The following is a 21868-nucleotide window of genomic DNA, read 5'->3' on the forward strand; positions in this document are numbered from 1 at the left end:
TTTCTCAATGCACAATACGTCCAACCTTGAAGTAGATGAGCTTTAGCTGCAGAAGATCACATTGGGTGCCACTTGTGTCAGCTAAGAACAGGAAACTGAGGCTACAATTTGCCCAGGCTAAGCAAAATTGGGCAATAGAAGATTGTAGACCAGTCACTGTTTTCCTCAGAGTCTCACTTTTTGCTGCAACATTCAGATGGTAGGTTCAGAATTTGGCATAAATATGAAAGCCCTTCCCTTTATAACCAGTGTTCCCATCTTCTAATGGCTGCAGCCAGCATGATAAAGCACCACAAAGCTCAAATCATCGCAAATTAATTCAGTTAATTCAAAATAAATTCACTGAAAATATGAAATACAATGATGGCAATAACAGTATTACTTTTCTGGCTGTTGGTCAGTAAGGAATTTGAAAAAATGAAATGATTACAACTGCAGTAGACAAGTGTTTTAATTCTTACACCAGATGTCAACATTTGATCAACCAAGGTCTTTGCAAATATCCAACACAAACAACAACAAAAAAATAGAAAGAAAGAAAAATGAAGGGAAAGAAATTTAAACCCAAATCACATTTTAAAATTTGAACTTTACCTTAAAACACTGCATTACAATAAATGATTATTAAGGAGATTGCAGTGATGACATTTATTTCCTTGCCACAAGTTCCAGGAGGGCAGAGGTGATTTTGTCCAGGTTGTTAGAGTACCGGGGTCCTCTGGGCATCCTGGATTCTTGATCCATGTGGAGGGGAGGTGCAGAAGAGTGGGAGTCGAAAAACTCTCCAACAGGAGGCTGGTAGTCACGAGAGGGCAGGGATTCTGGAAACCTTTCAGGATAAAAGGGCTGCTCATCTAAGCGGTTTGTATGAGGAGCTCCAGATTCCTCTGAAAAAAAAAAAAAAAGAGGAATGAAATTGAATTACATGAAAGAAAGTGGAATCAGCCACACTTCCTCTGACACAGGGAAGCTGAATATACAACTTATTGTTTATTATCTTATTTAACGATGCAATCAAATTCATTCATTACATAAAATCAAAAGGTCAACTTGGACACCTTTCCAAACTATGCCTCATTATACATAAATTCAACTAAACTATCCTAAAATGATACCACAACAAAACTCAAAATACATTCAAAGAAGAAAATCCCATCAAATTTCCCATCAAAGTTCATAAGGTTATTTTATTAATACGTCAATAAATTGGCATTCGATCCATACAACAACACATACAGCACAATTCCAGACAAAAGGCATGATTATACCCCTCCCTCTCCTGTTTATCAGACCTGAACCATGCCTGTCGTTAATGTGATGAACTATACCTGTGGTTATTCTGCTACAGACACATGTTCATGTGGAACTGACCTGAAAGCACAGAGCTGGGAACATCACAGCCTGCAACTGTGCAGATAAATTTGTTTTTAACTGATAAGATATAGAAAGGATTTTGAAATGAAAAAAAGCAGCCAAATGATGATTTAAGCCACAGAAGAGGATCTTTCAGCAGGACAATAATTCACAGCCTACCAGCTGCCTGCTGAAAGAATATTTTCTAATAGAGAGGCCCTCCCAGAGCCCTGACCCAAATCCCACACATCACCCGAGGGATACCATGGAGAAAATTACGTCAGCTGGTCGAAGCTCTGGTGTGGATGAACTGAAAGCCTTGCTGACTGGAACATTAGGGAAAACTTTGCAAGTATTATAGAAACTGATCTACCCTACCTTTCTGGTACAAGCAGCTCTACTAATGGATGAAAGGATCTTTAAAGAAGCAATTATTGAGTGGCCATCTACTGTCTGCCTTTATTTTGAGCTGTATATTGATTTAAAACCTACCATACTTATTTTTGCCTAAAATTTTTCAAGAAAATTATGCGTGTGTTATTTTTATTGATATGTCTAACTTTTACATAAGACTATTGAACTCTAATGGGTTTAAATAAACTGCACTGTGCACATACCTTCAAAGCGGCCTCTTTTTGAGTATCTGGAATCTTCATGTGCAGGGGGGGGATAAACATTGTGCCGCTCCTCTGGAAGATGCTCACGCTGCCTCCAGTCTCTGAAGTCGAGGTCTTCTGGCTGTCTGTGGTGCGAATCATCTCTCATGGTCCTCTCGAACGGCGGCTGTCGAGGGTCCAGCTCCATGTTGCTGTAGTTTCTGGGGATCCCTTCTCGACCGTGGCTGTTCTGCTACCATGACAAAACCAAACATTTTGTTAATATAAGCAAAGTCTTTGTGTTCTTCTACTAATATTATATTAAAAAGACAGGCGGTGTGCAGAATGACACATACCACAGCTTTCTCCATCTTTTTCGTTTTGAATTCTTTAAGCAGGTTGCAAAGTTTACTTTTCAAGAAGTCAGCCTCTTCAGCATTCTCAATTTCAATGTTGCTCTAAGAAAATGTGAAAGGGAAAAAAAAAAAAGAACACACTGAGAACTCTTTGAGTGAATAGTTGCATAACAAAAACATGACGCACAAACATGTGCAAGTCGCCAATAACGATTAATTATCTTACCAGCATATCAAAGACACCCTCCGACTCAGAGCCTCCTCTTTGGTTCATTTCAGGATGATGTGGACCCTAAAAAAGCAAAAGGTCTTGCGTCAATAAAGACTTGTTTTACTGAATATTACTCTACTGTGATGTCAAAATAAACTACCTGTGGTTCTCTGTAGAGGTCTGAAAATTGTCCTCCACTCATTGGTGCACTACCTGGCCTTGGGTCACCTCCAAACTTTGGATTTGGAGATCCATAATTATCCCCATACCTGAAAGCAGCAATCAAACATGTAAAAAAAAAAAAAAAAAAAAAAGCAGCCCAAAACATTTTCAAAAAAAACAACTACAATTTTTACACTTACATCTCCCTTGTCCCTTCCACTTCCTCTGGAGTAGCATCAGAGAAGCGGCTCTTTCTTTTCCTTTTACCGTGAACATCATCTTCAGCGCCTCCTTTCAGGAACCGCCTGAATGGCTCTGGGATGTTAGAAATGGTTCTGCCAACATCCACGTGTCTCTGTGTGGCTGGGCCTCCTGCTCGCCTATCAACTGCCTCATCTTGATGCGCTTCTCTCATCTCATGACGATAATCTTGAATTATATTGAACAAATTGTCACGTGATCGGTCCCCCTCCATAGATGGAGAGAAGTTCCTCCTCCTGGCTTCTGGTTCAGTTGATCCCTGTCTACCTGCTTTGTTCATACCGTCGTGCCTATCAGCTTCCCTCTCCAGGGACCACCGCAGTTTATCAACTTCAGGGTACATAGCCTGGGAGGGTGAATACTCAGAACGACCATTCCCGCCCCTGACATCCTCAGAGTGGAAATCCTGAACAGACTCTCTTTCTGGAAAGGCTCTTCTATAAGGAGGCGCCCCCTCAGGGTAATAGTCAGACTGACCGAAGCCACGAGGCAACTCCTCCCTAAAATCATACTTGGGAGCATCACCTCGCTCAAGTGCCAAACTTCTTTGTGAATCTCCACCATATCCCTCTTCATACTGATGACGATAATCAGAGTCCATGTAGCCTTCTCTGTACGCATGGCCTTCCCTGAAATCTGACCTTCGTGGTTCATCTCTGGTGCGCTCATTGCTAAGCCTGTTCTCCCGCTGGCTGCGCCTGTCTATGTTCACGTTAGGTTCATTTGGAGGAAACGCAGATGCGTTTGGGTAACTTGAGGCATGCTTCCTTCGGTGATAGTCCTTGAGTTCGGGTAGGAGTGGTGGCAAATCTTGTGGGTTCGTCTGCTCCCTGTTTTGCCTCGGCCTTTGGGAAGCTAATAATAAAGTCATAATTAGAGAAAAATACAAATAAACGTTTTCCCAATGTGTCTGTAACTTTTCCTTGTCTTTTAAAATGACTTTTTAACCATGTTTAATATCAATCAAGGTACCTTTTGAGCTGTTTGATCTACTCTCATTCCCCTTTTTGAACAATGACTGAAAACAAAACAAAACAAGAATAATAAACATTTACTGTATGTAACAAAATGTATAGAATTTTAGAAGCATGTAAAATATGGTGTGTAATCTGGGTAATTCATCTGGCATACCTTTGGAGTCCCTCTCCCATCCTGTCTCTCTATTATTTCTGCTTTGGCGCGCATGATCTTCCCCCCGAGGGTTTGTACAGAGGGTCTATCCCAGGTCACCAAGTCAGGCCGCTTCAATTCCTACATAGACAGAAAGGGAATGTGTCTCTCTTTGCTTTAACATCTTATTATAAAGAAAAACAGAATAACAAAGAAGTTTTTAAGTAATGCTCTGAATGCTTTACCACATATTTCTGCCTGTGTTTGCGTCCAATCACATGACAGACCATTTCTGCAAGGACAGCTGACTGATTACAGAGCTTACATAAGTATTTGGGGCCTATCTGTCGGTCACTAGGAGGCCCCTCTTCCAAAAAGTTCAAACCTGGAAATTAAGAACAAACAAAAAGTAAAAACAATCAAATAATCTGGTATTAAAAAAAAAAAAAACCATCTGCTTAAAACTTTCTGCAAAGTTATTCACCAATGATAGGCTCATCCAGATTCAGGTAATCCAGGTACTCCATAATATCCTTAAACTCTGGTACGTGTCTTCTGACAGACCGTCCTGGGAAGCCACATGCTGATAGTTAGCAAAAAGAAAACAAAAACTACACGGTGTTTTTAAAAGTCATCATTACAGTATAACAATAAGACAAGAGCAATACTAACTGGTGATGACTAACTGCTTCAATTTAAACTCCTTATTAGAGGATGAGTCTTTATTAAGGGTTAACAGGGGTAAGGGAAGATTATAAGTGAATATAAGACAAGGCCTGGTGTACTGTAGCTGCAGCTGAATGGTATAAAATCTTCAGCTTAGATCTTAACTATCTTAGATTTCTGATATACTATCATCTAATGTATGAGCTCCAGTAGAACTTCCAGTCCAGACATTTTATTTATTTCATGTTGCTTTCTGAATGTCATCAGACAAGGAAAAAAAAATGTTCCCATGATTTTCTGAAACATGTACCTTGTGTGGCATAATGGATTTAATGGCAAAAAACATCTGAACTCTAATGGTACCTATATTACCAACTAAGAAATGTTTTTTGTTGTTTTTTACATTATCCCAATATTGTATTAAAAAATATCCCAATAATGGTGTAAATGTTTAATTTACTTGTGCAAAGGACATAAATAAAACAAAGTTATCGAAGTGCATACTTGTACAACATGTTCCTTTATGAAAGGCAGTTACACCAAACTCTGGACAGATCTGCAAAGATGTTTACTTCGTCATCTGAGTGTGGAGTATTAGTGCACCCACAGATGTCCTGCCACTAGAATAACTGAATACATATGTATAGCTGCTAAATTTAGTCAGAGTGGATTTTGAGGGAGTCATACAGGCACAGGCTGGCCAGTGCCATCTAATTTTGTGCAAACAGCTTGTTCGACTGACATTTTTAGAAGTTGTGAAGATTTCCAACAAGCTGCAGCTGTTGCTTGAAGAGCAACACTGGAAAAGCTGCATTTTAGCAGCCGTGTGTGGTTTAAGAGCAGTACGGTATTTTTTCTGATCTTGATACGACAATGCTACACATTCATTTCAGCAGCTTATCATGTAACACCATAATTAAATCACAAAAAGGCTGTTAATGCAGCCAAATTTGGCAAAAAGTGCAAAGATCCAGAAAGGAAAAGAAAAACTAAATGAGCGGAGAAACCCAACAAATGCAGATCCTTCTACAAGTGCACTTCATGGTAAATAGCATCCAGTCACGCTCGGCGGCACGTATACAAACGCAGGCCCAGTTGGTTCTGTTTTTGAATCACGATGCAAGTGCAAAACATCAAAGTGGCTTTGAAACAGGGTTCATTCTTGGGGCACGAGTGGCAGGAGCTTTAATCGCTTGAGGCACCAACACGCTCTGCGGCAGTGATCTAATAAACATGGGTAGGACATCAAGTTTGATGCATGAAGGCTGTACGATAATACCTACTGACTCAAGGGCAACAATGTACAGCTGCAAAATCTTCATTGTTTGTTTCCTTGCTACATCCACCTTGTCACGGGTCCTGTTAACAGATGTAGACACACTGCAGCTGCCACAGCTCTGATACATTTTCCTCTGTGTTGGAAACAGGTGGTAAAAGGAATGTAACACTTCCATTTATTCAGTTTTTCTGATGTCTCTCTTGCATTCCCATTGGCTGGGTAGTAGACACAGGTCATGGCTGACGTTTCACTGTGAGCTGTCCTAAACTTCTGACCCTGTCAGAAATTTTCCCCAGCCTGTGTTTTGGTAGAAAAGCTGTTAGAACAGCCAGCTTTGATCCTCTCTCGCTGTAAGATGTTGGATCACCGCTTTGGAGCCACAATCAAAGATGGCACCACTGCCATCCATACCCAGCTCCCCTAATATGGGATTTTGGGGGCAGATGCTGATACTTATTTTCCATCCTTCCGTTCATTTAAAAAAATAAAAAATAAAAAAAATCCACTTATCCAATTCGAGGTGGTGGGGAGTCTGGAGTCTATCCCAGGTGGCTTAGTGTGAGCGGCAAGGTAAACCCTGGACAGGTCATCAATCCGCGACAGGGTTAACATGGACAGAGAGACAGCCATTCACACCTATGGGCAATTTAGAATCACCAATTACTTTAACCCCAATAACTGGATGCCTTTGGACTGTGGGAGGAAGCTTGAGTACCCGGAGAGAACTCCCGCAGACACAGGGAGAACATGTAAACTCCACACAGAAAGGCCCCGGTCAAACAGTAGATTCAAATGATATGTGTATTATGCATCTGTGAAAGGCCCATATCTGCCGATTTTAATCAGCCAACCAATCAGTCAATTCCAATCCTTTTGGGTCATTAAAGGAGTTTTATGGGTTCACCTATGGAAGACTTTGGGAAAATTTGTTACATAGGTGTAACAATAGCTCCATACTGCAGTGGTTTTAACAGCGAAACATCCAGTTTAAACTCAGGAGGAGACAAACATCCCGTTTGACCTGCCTCGGGAAGGATATCCAGAGTTTAAAAAAAACCTGACAAATCATCTACCCACTGTGGCGACTCCTGGTGAATAAAAGAGCAGCTGAAAGTAGCTTTTTACACAGGTGTAATCATTTTCACCATTCCAACTATGGAAGGGTTCAAACTGGGTCCACGTGATGGAAATTTGATCATCAGATGGTTAGAGCGACGCTCTGACATACATCCACATCCCTCCAAGTTTTCTGTGACCCTGTGGACCCATCTACAGAGATGAGTCCACCGGGTAGAAGTGAAAAAAGTATGCCAAGACTTCTTCTCCATAGCGTCTGCAGCTGTCCGAGTATAATCTTCTACTTACGGCTTTTCCAAGGTTTTAAGTTGGTAGTTTGCAGAGTTTACCACCAGCTCTGCAGACCATTGTTACATGGTGTAGCTGTTTACTGTCAGCAGGGGGCTGACAGTAAACAACCAGTGCCCAGGCTTGCTTGGGCTGCTGTTGGTTGATCCTTCAGGCACCCGTGGAGAGGCTTTTTTTTTTTCTCCCGTTTATGTTAGACTCTGCTGTCGGTCCCTTTCCTATTCCAGGCAACTTTTCAACCAGTCAGCACTGGACTTGCATCGTCCACATTGAGCTATGTGCTATTGGGGTTTTGGAGAACCGCACGCAAGCGCATTTGCGTAGGTTGCCTCTGTGTGGGCAAATACCTACACAAACATAGTACTGTAATTCCCACATTAGACTGCACCTTTCACCACCACCAAAACCAAAAGATGGAGTATCTTTTGGAAGAAATGTATTAAATCCCCCAGTTGAAATCCAGACACTTGTTGAATTAATATCCACTTCACTTCTTGGAGACTGTGTTTACCCACTGAGGTGATTACATACCTTCTGAGCCTTGCTTCCCGTTTGCACTCACATCATTAATACGAACTCTGAAGTCATGTAGTAGCTTTCCTGACACGCCACCCCTGTTGACATCTTACGTTTTCCTATAATTGTGTTTCATGTTCTTCACTTTCTGTTTGCATTTCTTCATTGCGTGACAGATGCCAAGCACCGCGATGAGGGGATTTGTTTCAATACAATGTTTACGCTTCTGGTGCTGCATTCCTTTGTTTGACCAGTGTACACTTATATCTGGACCATTCACGGTACACCTTCATCACTCAAAGTTTCTCTTTCCCTGCTGGGAAAGTACCTACCCTAAAAACCCTGTGAAGAACTGTGATGATTCCGAGTTCCAGGAGTGTGGATACAGAAAAATGGGGGTACTACGTCCAACAGTCAGCAAACCTAAGAAAAAGTTCTTGCAGTCCAATAGGACCAAATACCAAGGTGCTCTGAAGATGGTCTGGCCCAACGCCATAATGAAAAATAATAACTTGTCTGAATATCAACTTGGAAACATCGAAGTCATGTGACCATTTTAAAGTCCATATTTGTTGGAGCAGAAAGCTGAGTCGACGTGAATCCAGTTCCTCATACCGACTTCCATTTCATTTTCAAAAATAAACATGAAATCACTGCACTGTGCTAAAGAAAAAGTATAAATCTCCTCAACAAACTTCAAATTTCTAACTCTCCATACCCAAATTAAGAAAACAAAATGGCTGAACACACACTGGCAGAAAAAAAAAAAGCCACAACAGCATCAGTGAGATCACACACTGATGTTCAAAAACAAGTCCTGACTTGCAGCCGATGTTAACCAATTTGATCACTGATGTTAGGTTTGGGGCTTTGTGTCAGTGGTCCAGATATAACCCGAGATGCATCTAAGGAGCCTAAGCCAAACCACTAAAGAAAAACAATAAAATCTGGACAAACTATTTGTCCTCACACGTTGACTTCTGGGTATCTTTATACATTTACTTCTAAACTAAACTGCTGCCCATTAAAACCGGAATGGGCACTATTCACATGTACATTTAATTACCCATCAGAACAGACACATGGCCAGGGAAGGAATAAAAAAAATAAAAAGTAATAAAAGAGGGAAGATGAATTCTACTTACCAGAAGTTACTAAGCCACCCTCTTTCTGCCAGGAACGAAAGGAGAACAATAAAAATAAAGTCAATCAGTGCTGGATAAACAACACTGGATGTAGATCACCTCTGCTACAAACAGAAAAGGAGTTATTTTATGGAATCAAACGCATATTAAAACCAAAACCACAGCTCAAATGAGGTGCAGTAAAGGTGCCTGTCCACACCTGTCTTCTTAGTGTGCGTTAGACCATAAAGAGATAAAGCAGTTAAGGACTAAGGAGTTTGTACTCCAGTCACTTTTCACACAACTGTATAAATTAAACCCCCACCGCGGGAGACGGGAGTTATATCTGCATGTGAATATCTGAATGCAGAGAAACAGGATGTAGCTTTCTTCAGGATGACCAAAAGTTCTATTGAAACATCTGGAGGGATCCTTCTAGGAACTGTTTATAGGAATGAAATGCGCCAGCACACTGCTGGGGCTAAACCAAGGTCCAAATAAAACTTTACCATTACAAAAAGTGTTTTCCATATGAGACAACAGAGCTTCAGTGCGGATGTGAAACTGAAGCTGTAGTGGTCTGCAGAGTAGCCTCCTTGCGCTTGTTGTCGTCGTCGTTGGTGGTGGTAGCGCTGCTAGGAAAGTATAAATGTATACCTACGTATACATTGTTCTGGCTCATAGAAAATAAAACCAGTTTTAAGTAGGTCTGCGACTCAGCGGAACGCCAAACCAGCACCATCCAAGAATTAGCAGCTGGTTTGCCATAGTGGTTAGAAGACAGCCAAAAGACACGAACTCCGTTCAAGCAACTTCTGCTTATGTGCTACACAGATTCTGTATTTGGCAATAAGGTCTGCCAAAAAATAGCTACCCAAATAACCAAACAGTGGCTGACTTCCTCTAGTGTAAAGACAAGAAGAGAAGGGCACCAGTTTAGTTCAGCGGGATGAGCAGGTGACCATATGCCATATGGCCAGAGAGCAGTAGGCCCGGGTTTGAGTCCCACCCGCGGCCCTTTGCTGCATGTCTTCCCCTATCTCGCTCTCTCCCCGCTTTCCTGTCTCTCGACACTGTCACTATCAACAAAAGAAGAGAAAGTAAGACGCTGATGAAATGTTGCCATGGCTCCACAGTCCACTGTTTTTGTTTTGTATTTTTTAATTCAGTTTCTCTTCCAGGCTTGACTGTGCAACAAGTCACTTGTTAAATCAGCACGTGTGTCTTGGAAGGCACACTTCCCAACATAATGAACCAGAACAACCAAGAAAGCTCACATGACTTTACCTAGTGGAACAGACCCGAACCTGGCTCAAAGGCACAGCAGACAAGTTCCTGAAATTTTCTTGGGCATTAACAGGAAGAAGTTCAAAGACATATGAAGCTGACACATCATACATGACATGGTTCAAGACCATTTCCTTTATGAAACTCCACTGTGTCAGCATAGTGTGTGGCCACTATCACGCTTTATAGTTAAAAAGAAAAACAAGTTTGTTTTCCTCATTTAAAACAAACACTATTGGCACCAAATTCAGGATGCATTGATGTAAAGGGGCCCCTAAAAAAGGCAGATGGTGGTAGGGGCCTGGTTTTAGTAGAACATCTGCATCTGGGGAGGTGAGTAAAGTGTTGAGAAGAAATGTCTGGCTTTTCTTTGCAGAAATCCTTAAAACCCTTCACCCAAAGAACCAACCAAGCCTGCCTTTTTCAAGATTTCTTCAGAACTTGCCATTTGCAGGTTGTCAGTTGCTCGCTCCAAGAGTAATTGTAGTTGTTTCCCAGACTGAAGGAGAAGAAGAATGCTGTGTGAAATACACAGCCAGGCAGGCTTACACACTCTGTTATAGATCATCGAACTAAATATTACCCTGTCATCCTTGCATAAACTTACTGCAATGGCGAGAGACACAGTACTCTTCTGAAATGGCCAATCCAGCTTCTTCATAGCAGTCAAACACAAAGGGGGAAAGCATCCAGCTTTCCTGGTTGATTCTGTAGCTCAAAACTCACTGAACACTTGACGGCGATGGCTGAAGAGAGGCTTGTACTTACTGTAACACGATTTTTTTTTTAAGTCTTCAGAAGAAACAATGTATTCGACTGGCAAGACTGAAATAAGAAGAGCTGCCAGATGCAAAACCAGGAATTAAACCACGAGGGGAAAACTGTAGGTGGGCTTCAAACAAAAAATAAATAAAAAAAAGATGTGAGCAGCTTGGAAAACTTGTTTCTCGCAGATGTCTGGTACCTGTGGAGATCTGAGACTAAAGAGAAAGTACATGGAATAATGCAAAAACGATGATGACATCACTTTTTAATACATTTTAAATGACTGCATTACTATTAATGTTTAGCTTTCTACACAAGTAGATTTCTTGAGTACCTTTATATGTCCTGGGGTGGTCAGGTGTATCTTGTACAGGGTATCACCCCTTAAGGATTTTTCACAGATCTTGATTGAAAAAGAGCAAAAAACAGATGAATTAATAACAATAGGCTGACAGACACAAATAGACACACTAAATTAAGCCTTATTCTGTATTTTAGTTACAAAAGGTAACTTAACTCTAAACTATATGACCACTTTTAACCCTTATATACTGTTCATTTTATATGCTTTCATAGTATAGTCTGTGTCAAAATTGAACTGGGCCAAGAATTCCTTCACATCAAGTGTATAAAACAAATTCTAATATACATATATCTTTATAAAGTATAAATAGTCTATGTGACATTAATAAAATGATGAATAGTCCTTAATTGATGTTTCAGAGAACAGGGTGAGTGTTTTTTAGATTTTACAACACTCATTTTTGGAGAAAAACATTAGATATCACAAAATATGATGACCTATTTTACCTAAGGTGAAAATGTAAACTGGTGAAAATGTAGCACCTGTAATGATTAAAAGATATTATAATGAGATGGAAAGAATGTTACAACCATTAAAACACTCAACTCTTCATTCTGGATCATATAAAAATGCTTATGACTACCATATATCAATTCAAATTTAATAAACACTTAGAGCAGGTACTTAGCATGTGTGGGACACATTTTAGCTTTTCGTGTACAACTGGGATTTTTGGAGACCTGCAATGTAAATGTGTCTGTCTTAAAAGCTTTTAAGTTAACTTCTGTTTAAATGTGCTATTGGCTATAAATACAACAGATTTGATGGTTAACACAAAAAAGGATTTTACACGATTCATTTGGCTACTTACTGAACTTAGAAGAGAAACAAAGTATCAATCCTAGCGCACTAGTATCTGGTATATCAATACCAGCGTTGTTATCGATACTACAGATATTTGGATCGATTCCCCCACCTCTACAACAAAGGCAATTTTCGTGACTGAACGAAGGTTCCTCTGCCACCTTTGTCCCGTAAAAAATACGCACAACTTGGTATGTACAGTTTTAGTTTCAGGGTTGCCTAAAATCAACGTTTCTTTGATTTGCCCCACAGTGATGGATCCAAAATCCTTCTGAGTAAATACGCGACCCAGATCCATTCAAATTATAATTTTATTTTTGGCTCACTTCATGAAAAGTCATGACATTTTCAAGCTAAAAGAATCACATGCAAGGTATTCTTACTGCAGTCAAACGTATAAACTGATGGAATTTGACCCGAACAGTATGCAATGGTTAAAAAGAGCAGGACCAATTCACGTCCGATGTCATAGACTTCCAGAGGCTAGCTAAAACGTTAGCTTTGCTCGCGGCACGCTTCCTTTTTTCCGTGAACCTCGCTTTCGCCAAATTATTACATGTCTCTCAGCTAACGTTAGCATGCTTACCTCGCATTCAATAAACGCGATATCCTCCTCCTCGTATGGCGTTTCGAAGTTATCCATCATGAACCTTAATTAGTGGCCGTACCCTCTAGAGGTAAAGCTACCTGCTTAGCGACTGTTTACTAGCTAAATCGCCTGAACCAATCTAATTAACTATTGTGATCAGATGGTAGCAAGCGTTATTGTTGTAACACTAGCGAATTGGCGTGTTTTGTTTCTATATTAAATACAGTGTATCCTATCCAACAAATGTTTACACAGCTCTTGTATTATTAAGAAACTAGAGAAAAATAGCTTCGTCTTCCTGGTTGATGGGCGGACGCTCGCTCTAAGAAACCCACGTGACCGGAGCTGTCACCACAGCCGCGGAGCCACACCGGCGTAAAAAGGGACTCCCCCTGGTGTTCACATGTTTAATTGCACTCAATAGCACATACTGCAGATAAGACTATAAAACATTTGTGCACTTTGTTTATTTGGTTCTAAGAAGCATTTGCTTCATATTTACAAAAACAGCTTGTTTTTTTCCTTTTCCTTTTAAGTCTGGCTTTGGAAACCGGGGCACTTCTCAAGCTGTGTGAGGCATCTGCACAGCATTCAGGAGACTTCCAAGATAAAACTATGGAGCGATACAGTAAACAAGACAACAAAACCCATTATCTCACCCTTTCAGTACTGTGGATATCTGACATAGCTCAGTAATTTGAATGAGCAACATTTTCTTCACCATGTTGACACAATTACAAACCAAAAGCACTTATGACAAGGAGCAGGTACAACTCCATATTTACATGCAAACTACAATATGTACACTGACCAATGATTTACATTCCCCTTTCACAAACAGTAAATCATAAATACACACTTGGGTTTGCTTTAAGGAACATGGCTTCCTACTCAGTTTCAGACATTTGAGGCTATTATTACAAACAAACAAGGATCTATAACCCATAACTTAAGACAGTTAAAGGGAACGCAATGCCAGCAGAATACTGCAAATTATAATGAATGACCACACTAGAGCGATGTACTCTGATGCATTATCTTAATCAGTATAAATACAAAAATATCACACCAGATTCATCCATACAACTGTAAAGCTGGAAAGTTAGGCAGCTGGGGCCAAAGCACAACAGGCCTGTGTCGAGATGATTTTAAATCTTCTAAATGATAATAAGATGTTTATGTTCAAATAACCCACATTGATAAATAATTGGCTGTAGACAGAATGAGAACCACAGATTACTGCACAGAGACACAAAGATACACCCCAAAGTCAGGAACAGAGGACTATGGCAAGGTCACAGATCAAATATTAAACAGGTGTCTGATCAGATGCGTCAGTAGCACGGGAGGCGAAGTCAGTTCGAAGAGTTGTAGAGTCCTTCTGGGAGATTGTTCAGACGTGATCGCAGCTCCTTTCGAACCTGGGTGACCCTCGCCAGTTTGCGTTTGTATTCCTGAAAAAGTCCACAATGACAGACAGCCATCAGACCCCAAAGATCCTGCAGTCTGAATCACACCGATTTATGGTGTGTTTTTTTTTTCCCCCTAGTCTCAGTAGCAGTATTACATGAGATAAATACACACATATTGTAATTTTAAATTATAATTTAATATAAGAAACTGAAGTGTTGAATGTGCGCTTCATAGATTACAGACCAACAGCAGCTTAAAGCTCCAGTTAAAGTTTAGATTCAAATTCAAGGATTTCCAATAAACATGTTTCATCTATTTAAATTAGTGGCCACCACTAAACAGTGTTTTAGTTTTATGCAAACACCCAAAACATTCAGCAAAAATGCCACTCTCTTTCTCTCCATGTTTATGAATGACTTTGCTAGATTTAGATCAACCTCCACTGTAATGAGCCACATTGAAGGGCACCAAAAAACATTTACCTTTGCAACAACTTTTTTTTTCCTAATAAAAGACTGACCACACAAACTGCATGCAAAGTACAGTGTAAGGGACTGAAAACAAGTCTGCAACAGGACTGCATGTGGACAAAATGATTTCACCTGATCCATGTATTTGATGTCCCCCCCCTTAATCTTGTCCCATTTTACTTTCTGCACCATGTTTCTCAAATGTGTTCAGTGAATATATCTGCCAGCCAATGCATGCAGTGTGTGTGTAGGTCATCAGTACTTTTTCAGCATAGATAACAGAAATGTCCAAATGAGGGAAGGGGAGGGGGGAAAAAAAGAAAAAAGAAAAAAAAAGCTTTTGTTCTCTTTGTGTCCCATCATGTTGCAAAATGACATAAATCTCTTCAGCAAGTATTAAGCAAAAGTACCAAGAAAGATAAATGAACAAGATTTTAATCAAATTTGAATCTCATTAATTTATGTTTATTAATCATGACAATGATTAATATCTGATCTACATCTCCCACTAATCAGAAAATCTTAAAGTGTATAACTACCATTTACTGTCAACTCCACAACCAAAAGTACGTTTCATGAACCACCTTCAAACCTGAATATTCGTAAGAGGGTAAATTGTAGGTGTTCGAGCACAAAAAAAGGACTCACAAAATCATTTTCACTTTTTATTTTCAGACTTTTTTTTTCTTTTTCTTTTTAAAACAAAAGGTATTGACTGAGTCAAGATACAAAGATGAAACATGGGATCCTTGTGGCGCCCTGTGGATAAGATCTGAACAATTACCGTCAACGTGAAAAGCACAGCTATGAGCAAACAAGAAAACTCAGTGGTTACATTTTCAAAGCTCTAGCAGGTTCATTTTGATTACTACTTACCTCATGGGCAGGACACACTGAGTGAAGTGAGTAGAAAGAAAAAGGCTCAAAGAGAAAGCAGGTGATGAGGGAAAAGCTAACTTAGATGTTAAGTCTGTATCTAATCAAGAGGCTTCCCCTCAGTTTGCACATCAGCAGGGCTAACACTAAAAACATGCAGGCTAGTTTTTTTAAAAAAAAAAAAAAGCATGACAGAAAGCATGCAGCATGCTGAGAAACCTGTAAAAATACTTCTGGAAATTTGTGCTGAAACGTAATTTGTCCACACAGCACAAAAAGATGAACACCAAGGAGAGGCGAGGCAGACAGGACGCACACAGACGTATAACAGAGAAAAACTTATTCACGCACTTCAAGTTTCTGCTCATTCTGGGCCAGGCCGTCCTTCTGGCTCTGCAGGAAGACCGTTAGTGTGCGCGTGAGCTGCCTTCTGTCGTCAATCTCTGCCGCCAAGCGGCCGCTGTAGTCTGCTAGCAGCATGCAGGCCTCCTCCACCAGCCGGGAAAGTCGCTCTCCTGATTCTTTATCTAAAGCACAGAAAGCACAGAGACAGCAGAGAACAAAGCCTAAATACACCTCACTCAGTTATGCATCAATCCTGGAACAATGTAAACAGCATCTATATAATCAGTGCCAAATCAAACCTTCAATTTGTTTCTGCTGAGGTAAAGGCAAGGGCATTGTCGGACAGATACGAGGGAGACTCAAACACACAAACAATCATGTGTCATGTAATCAAATCTGTAGACGAATACTGAGTACTGTGTGCTACACATTCATGTAAATGATCCCTCTTTGTCATAAGGTCAATATCTTTCAGAGCCATCCCCTCTCTCCCACAAAGAGCATTATAAGCCTGCAGGTGTCCTTCAGAGCGAAAGAACGTCAGTTGCAGAAGTGAGTGTGTTTGTTTGGCCCAACAAGGACGTCCAGGCGACTGCATATCCCATGTTTTGGTCTCAACTCTCCCTTGTTTGTGCACACCTTATTTCCTCTGAAATACAGTCATGACAAAACTAAATACACCTCATGATTCAACAGTTTATATCAACGAAGATGTGGTTTTGATTAATATTAGAATAGTTTTCAGGTTATTCCAACGGTAGCTGCAGAGACAGAGTCCACCCTCACTAACTTCTGATGCACACCCGGTCATTTTGTTGTGTAAGCGGGTCTGAAGTATGACAGAAACCACTCAGTTCAGAAAAGAGCCTCAAAGCTTACTCCTAAGAGGCTTTCAATGGGTAAAGAGTAAAGTAATCATTTCTTTTAAGACTTTATCAGTCTCTCATTTTGTCTGGAGGTATATTGGCCCAATCGTCTTTACGTTGTTGTTTTAGTTCATTAAGACTTTGAGGCAATTGTTTATACACAGCTCTCTGAGGGTCCCACCGCAGCAGTTCAGTCAGGTTCATGTCTGGACTTTGGACTGCAACACCTTGAATTTTATTCAGCCTCTCCGTTTTAAAATTTGCTGCAGTGTTTGAAATCATCAGCCTCTTGCATGATCCGATTTTAGACAGGCTTTAGCTGGTGGACAGCTAGAGTCCACAGCTAAGCAAGCCAAATCTTTAACTGCCTGATAATAAAATAGTGAGAACTGCTAGATTGTCTCCCAGCAGAAAAAGGACACGACAACTTCAAACAGGAAATGGGCCTTAATTCCCAGATTGTTGGCCAGGAACATTTGCTTAGAACAACTGTTCTAAGATCATTGTTGATGTTTTTCCTCCTTTCCTTCTGCTTTTATAGAGGTCCTCACGCTTGCTAATGATCAGTTAATTCCTGTGGAAGCACTAAGAGTATACTTAATTTTTCACAGGAATCTAGATGTTAAGTGTTTTACTGTAATGTGCAGTATATCAGAGTGGTTCAACAACATTTTCTCAGTCTAAACAACACAGGTTCTGTCTAAAGTTTGTTATAAAGTGCGCAGAGCTTCCTTACCTGTGATCCTGTGAAGCAGTGACGTGTCCTGCACCTCAGCAGGAAGGGAGGAGATACGCTGACGCAGCACTGAGTCGCCAGAAGCAGCGTTCTCCAGCTCCTGAAGAGCTCGGATTAACTCTGCCGTCTGAGGTATAGCAAGCATGATAAAGGCAAGAGGTGAGGGAGGAGCAGAAGAAGGTATTTACACTCAGGAGGAGAGACACAAAGGCAAACATGAAAATACGGACAGCTGTAAATCATTATTAACTAGCATGTGTGTGGATCAAAGTGTTATATGATTAGCACTCTGTATTTATAACTGCTCTGTATAACAAGGACAGCACCTGTGGGGGCTCGGTTGGAGAGCTCTGGGAGGCAAAGCCTTCATCATCTGGCTGGATCTCCTCATATGACCTCTTCTTTGTCTTCTTTTCTCCATCTAAGATTTATAAAAACCAAGAAAAAAAAAATGTCAAAGTCCAGTTTTGAAGGTGTGCATTTTATGTATTAAACTACATCTTTAGCCACTTTAAAGCCACAAGCCTGATTAGCTGCATGTTTAGAAATGAAGCAAACATTTGCAAAATAGTGCAAGTAATTAATATAACTACGCTTATCAAGTTTAAACCTGCAGGCACACAGCACACTTGCTATAATTGAATGGTAAGCACTACTGACGAGCCGGTACAGGTTTCGGCTCGTTGAACTTACACAGGACTTGCGAGAGCTGATCGAGCAGGTTATTCTCATACACGGCTCTCTCCTGCCAGATGGATAAAACCCGACCCAGCTGTTTCTTACAGCCCTCCTCACCATCTCTGCACAGGAACACACAGGAAAGAAAAGAAAGAAAGAAAAAAGAACACATGCTTTAAACAGCTTTGCAAACCTGAAGTCAGGACTGGACAAAATTGAGGAAAAAAAAAAAATCAGTTCTTGGATAGAAATTCTGTCACATTTTTTTTTAAATGGAAATAAATTCAAAGATGGAGAGCTGATGGCCAAATTGTCATTTTAAACATTGTAATCAGCTCATAATATATCAATGTGTGCATCCCTAGAACATACAGTATGTGTGTGTTTATACAAGTCTTCTAATCAAGCCTAATTATGGCTGCCACCCTTAACCAGTTCTAAAATGTTACTTAAATTTCTTACATTAATTTAAAATCCAAAATGATGACAAAATGAGAAAGTTGAAATCAGGACAACTATCCATGTTTTTGTCCAATAAAAACTGACCTGTACACATGTTTGAAAGCATCAACGATGACTGGAGCAAAGTCCTGGGTGAACTCTGGTCCTTTCCTCTTGCTGTTTTGGATGACGTCATTGGCCAAATACAGGAAGGTCAGCTTGCGCGATACCTGAGCTGCACATGTTTGAAAAAACAAAGAAACACACATAATATCTGATTATGATTTACAAAAAGTTACAACACAACAATGCCTATTAATGGGCAATCGCATTTTAACCACTAAAGAACTAAAAAAAAAAAAACCAGAGTCAACAAAAATCATGACATACAAAAAAATGAAATAGAGCTGATTTAAATCTTCAACAGAATATATTATTTTATTATTGTATATATTATTTTATTTTATTCTATTGTATATATTATTTTATTCTATTGTATATAGTATTTTATTTTATTCCATTCTATACAGTTGTGTGCAGTATCTTATTCTATTCCAGTGTTCTCTAATTTTTGCTATATAACTTTGCACTGTCCACTTTCTGCTGTAACAAAACAAATTTCCCACATGTGGGACTAATAAAGGTCACCTTATCTTTAATATGCAAAGCCACGTTTAAAGAATTCAAGATACTCGTTATGCATCACTATAAGCAGGGCTACGACCTTTGCTAATTTAATATGAGCAATGCACCAGATGCACAGGCGAACTGTGCAGTCACATCAGCTGCATGATGCAGAACAAGGTGGCCCTGCAGAAAGAATAATTAAAAAAAAAAAAAGGATTTAATCTGTGGATATTATTTCACAAATTTAGTGCACGATATGAAGAAGCAATCTGACAAAAATGTATGTTCAGATTTGTATGCCCCAGGATTTTGAAGGCATCAAAGAGATCAAAAACAAAAGCTGATTCTTCTTACTATTTTTAACAATAGAGCACTGGCTCTTCCCTGACTTTGTTCTGGAGAAGCCGAGTGCCCGATTGAGTTCCAGTGAAGGATACTTAACCCCCCCTCTCGGTTTGTTGTTTTTATTATAAACTGGTGCATAAGCCTTTGTTGTTGTTGGACGAGACACAGTCGACACTGAGGTGAGTGTAAAGCTCAGTGGAGAGCCATTTCTATCCCCACTTGCCATTAACACTGGTCTCAGTCACAACCCAAAATACTTCACCCACAAGAGGTATCATTAGGTTGACTAGCACCCCGAGGAAAAATGCACCATTATTAGCTACAATTACAGCAATGCCTGATGTCCCTACAACCCAACTCACTGAATAAATTCAACAACTCCATTATGTACTGTCTACTTAATAAACTTTGTGAACATTTTCTTATAAAAAAAAAAAAATCATTGACAGTCATCAGATACTATGAAAATCAGAAAAAAGCTAGATCCACCAGTCATTGCTTATATTTTATCACACAACAATGTTCAATAGTCTTTCTCCAGTGAAATGATTGACACAGCTAAATGAGCCAAAAAAGCAATGCAATTAAAGAATAAATATGCACTTACTCTTAAAACTGTTACTTATTTTTAATTAAAACAATGTCATCTGGTTCGTTTAACCTTTACTTATTATGCTTCTCCTTATATAATATATGCACCGCTGCAATTATGTATTTTTTTAAATATTATTATTTGGGGCTTTTCACTTTTATTAGGTAGTGCAGTGATGATTAGAGAGGAAAGTGGGGAGAGTGAGTGCGTCTTGTATGTGGTCATCTCAAGCAAACGGCTCTGGCTGTGAGCACAATCTCCACCCACGTGCTAGTCAAACCTTTTGTTTGTGCGGAGTAGCCTATCAGAAGAAAGCTGGCTTAAAGCAAAGCTAGACTGTGTATGAATTGCGGTGCTTTATCAAGGGTTAGTATAGGATCATTTTGATGGGTTAATCATGCAAAGCTACTGTAGCAGAGCAAAGAAATGAGCATAAGTGGCTTCCTTTATGTTTTATAGTAAAGCTCATTGTAACTGTTGATGTGGGTTTAATTTAAAGCTATTCCCTCAGGTGTTATAAAGTTTAATTTAGTGCAGCTTTAACTGATCGAGACTTACTATAAGCAAAGAGGGGTCGACTTCTTAAGCCTTTATGGAGGAGATTTTCTAACACAAACACAGTTAAGGGGACACATTGCCAAGTTGTCGTCACTTTTCGACAGTGTTAGTTAGACAAAGCAGTGCAAACCTTTGGCTAGTGACCGAAAGTTGCCAGCCTTTAGCAGCCACCGTGCTAACAAGGACTCGGTGTTTTAACTTTAACAGCAGTTTGGTCTGGCAGCTTTAGCCAGAGCTAGCCTGCAGCTACATGTTACTCACTCTCTGAAGCATGCTCGCTGTGTTTGTTTGGAGGAACTCCGGCGGCTCTCACCAGCCTTACCTTTTTTCAGTTCGTTGAACCAAACGTTGACAATGGTCTTCGAGTGTTTTCTGTGGTGGATGAGCCACAGCGACAGTGTCTGTACACTTTGCTGAGAGTTGCTAAGCTCGGACAGTTTCTTCTCTAAAGCCGCCTCGGAGAAAGCTGACATCTCGGCGAGATTAGGGGAGGGAGTGCGAGGCTAGACGCTGGGAGAGGCTGCTGTAAGGTTTCTCCCAAATGTGTGGACTACAGCACGCTAGCCGGTCACAGGGTCTTTGCAGGAGTTTCAGCCATCCAAACTAAATGTCGCAGCCTGACTCTGCTACACAAAAGGATGGCTGGTAATACTAACTAGCTATCTCCGACCTCTCTGTGACTGCTCGGTTGCCTGTGCTTGGGACTGCTTCTTCCTCCTTATCTTAATGGCAGCTGGGGATAAAACTTTTGGTTACCTTAGCGCCACCTTCCGGACTGGAGTGCGGGTCTCATTGGTTATTATGCTAACCAACGTTAATATACTTAAAATCTGAAGTTAAATACAAAAAATCTGCAATATTCATCTACCATTAAATGGTAATTCATTTTTCTGAAATGCTAATTTAAATATCAATCTCTATTGTTAATATATTGGACATCAGAATTTTGTAATTCCACAAATTTCTTTACTATCCAGACTGATGAGTATTGCATATATTTATACAGTCTAAGATTCATGATGTCCTCCTCCTCTCAACTTTTACTTCTGCCTCTCATTCCTCCTACATTTCTTAGGAGGCCACTGCAGTAATATCAACCTGTTTTTATTTTCT

General features: G+C 40.1%; 2 protein-coding genes across 4 annotated transcripts; both read right to left on the reverse strand.

Annotated features, from left to right (window-relative positions):
• Positions 1 to 438: 438 nt before the first annotated feature.
• si:ch211-13c6.2 (uncharacterized protein LOC100000125 homolog) lies at positions 439 to 13123 on the reverse strand. Of its 3 annotated transcripts, none has more exons than XM_065470929.1 (13): positions 12806 to 13123; positions 11386 to 11454; positions 9021 to 9045; positions 4534 to 4632; positions 4295 to 4434; positions 4071 to 4190; positions 3912 to 3957; positions 2879 to 3794; positions 2677 to 2785; positions 2532 to 2597; positions 2306 to 2407; positions 1971 to 2199; positions 439 to 887 (listed from the first exon to the last, which is right to left on the reverse strand). In XM_065470929.1, the coding sequence occupies exons 1-13, from the start codon at positions 12863 to 12865 to the stop codon at positions 649 to 651; spliced, it is 2220 nt and encodes a 739-aa protein (XP_065327001.1). In that variant the 5' UTR covers positions 12866 to 13123; the 3' UTR covers positions 439 to 648. The 3 variants fall into 3 exon arrangements, with proteins under 3 accessions (XP_065327001.1, XP_065327002.1, XP_065327000.1); XM_065470930.1 differs by having other exon boundaries at positions 440 to 887; positions 1971 to 2202; positions 4534 to 4617; XM_065470928.1 differs by having other exon boundaries at positions 440 to 887; positions 1971 to 2202.
• A 110-nt stretch (positions 13124 to 13233) lies between these two features.
• Positions 13234 to 21461, reverse strand: LOC135933052 (regulation of nuclear pre-mRNA domain-containing protein 1A-like). The gene is made up of 7 exons (XM_065470931.1): positions 21078 to 21461; positions 18739 to 18868; positions 18208 to 18314; positions 17841 to 17935; positions 17515 to 17641; positions 15919 to 16094; positions 13234 to 14262 (listed from the first exon to the last, which is right to left on the reverse strand). Exons 1-7 carry the CDS (start codon positions 21226 to 21228, stop codon positions 14164 to 14166), a joined length of 885 nt encoding a protein of 294 aa, XP_065327003.1. The 5' UTR covers positions 21229 to 21461; the 3' UTR covers positions 13234 to 14163.
• Between the last annotated feature and the right edge of the window lie 407 nt (positions 21462 to 21868).

Source organism: Pelmatolapia mariae, linkage group LG22, assembly GCF_036321145.2.
Source record: "Pelmatolapia mariae isolate MD_Pm_ZW linkage group LG22, Pm_UMD_F_2, whole genome shotgun sequence".
NCBI classification, from domain to species: domain Eukaryota; kingdom Metazoa; phylum Chordata; class Actinopteri; order Cichliformes; family Cichlidae; genus Pelmatolapia; species Pelmatolapia mariae.

Bases quoted from the DNA above. Each gene is read 5' to 3' on its own strand.
- si:ch211-13c6.2 (XM_065470928.1), bottom strand. From the start codon at position 12,865: ATGATGGATAACTTCGAAACGCCATACGAGGAGGAGGATATCGCGTTT. The intron at 3,958-4,070 runs GTATGCCAGATG...TTTTGTTTTCAG, and splicing joins ATGGGAGAGGGACTCCAAAG to TCATTGTTCAAAAAGGGGAA. The intron at 888-1,970 runs GTATGTGCACAG...TTTTTTTTTCAG, and splicing joins AAAAAGAGGCCGCTTTGAAG to AGGAATCTGGAGCTCCTCAT.
- LOC135933052 (XM_065470931.1), bottom strand. From the start codon at position 21,228: ATGTCAGCTTTCTCCGAGGCGGCTTTAGAGAAGAAACTGTCCGAGCTT. The intron at 18,869-21,077 runs GTAAGGCTGGTG...AAACATGTGCAG, and splicing joins GTTCAACGAACTGAAAAAAG to CTCAGGTATCGCGCAAGCTG. The intron at 16,095-17,514 runs GTAAGGAAGCTC...TCTGTGCTTTAG, and splicing joins ACTGCTTCACAGGATCACAG to ATAAAGAATCAGGAGAGCGA.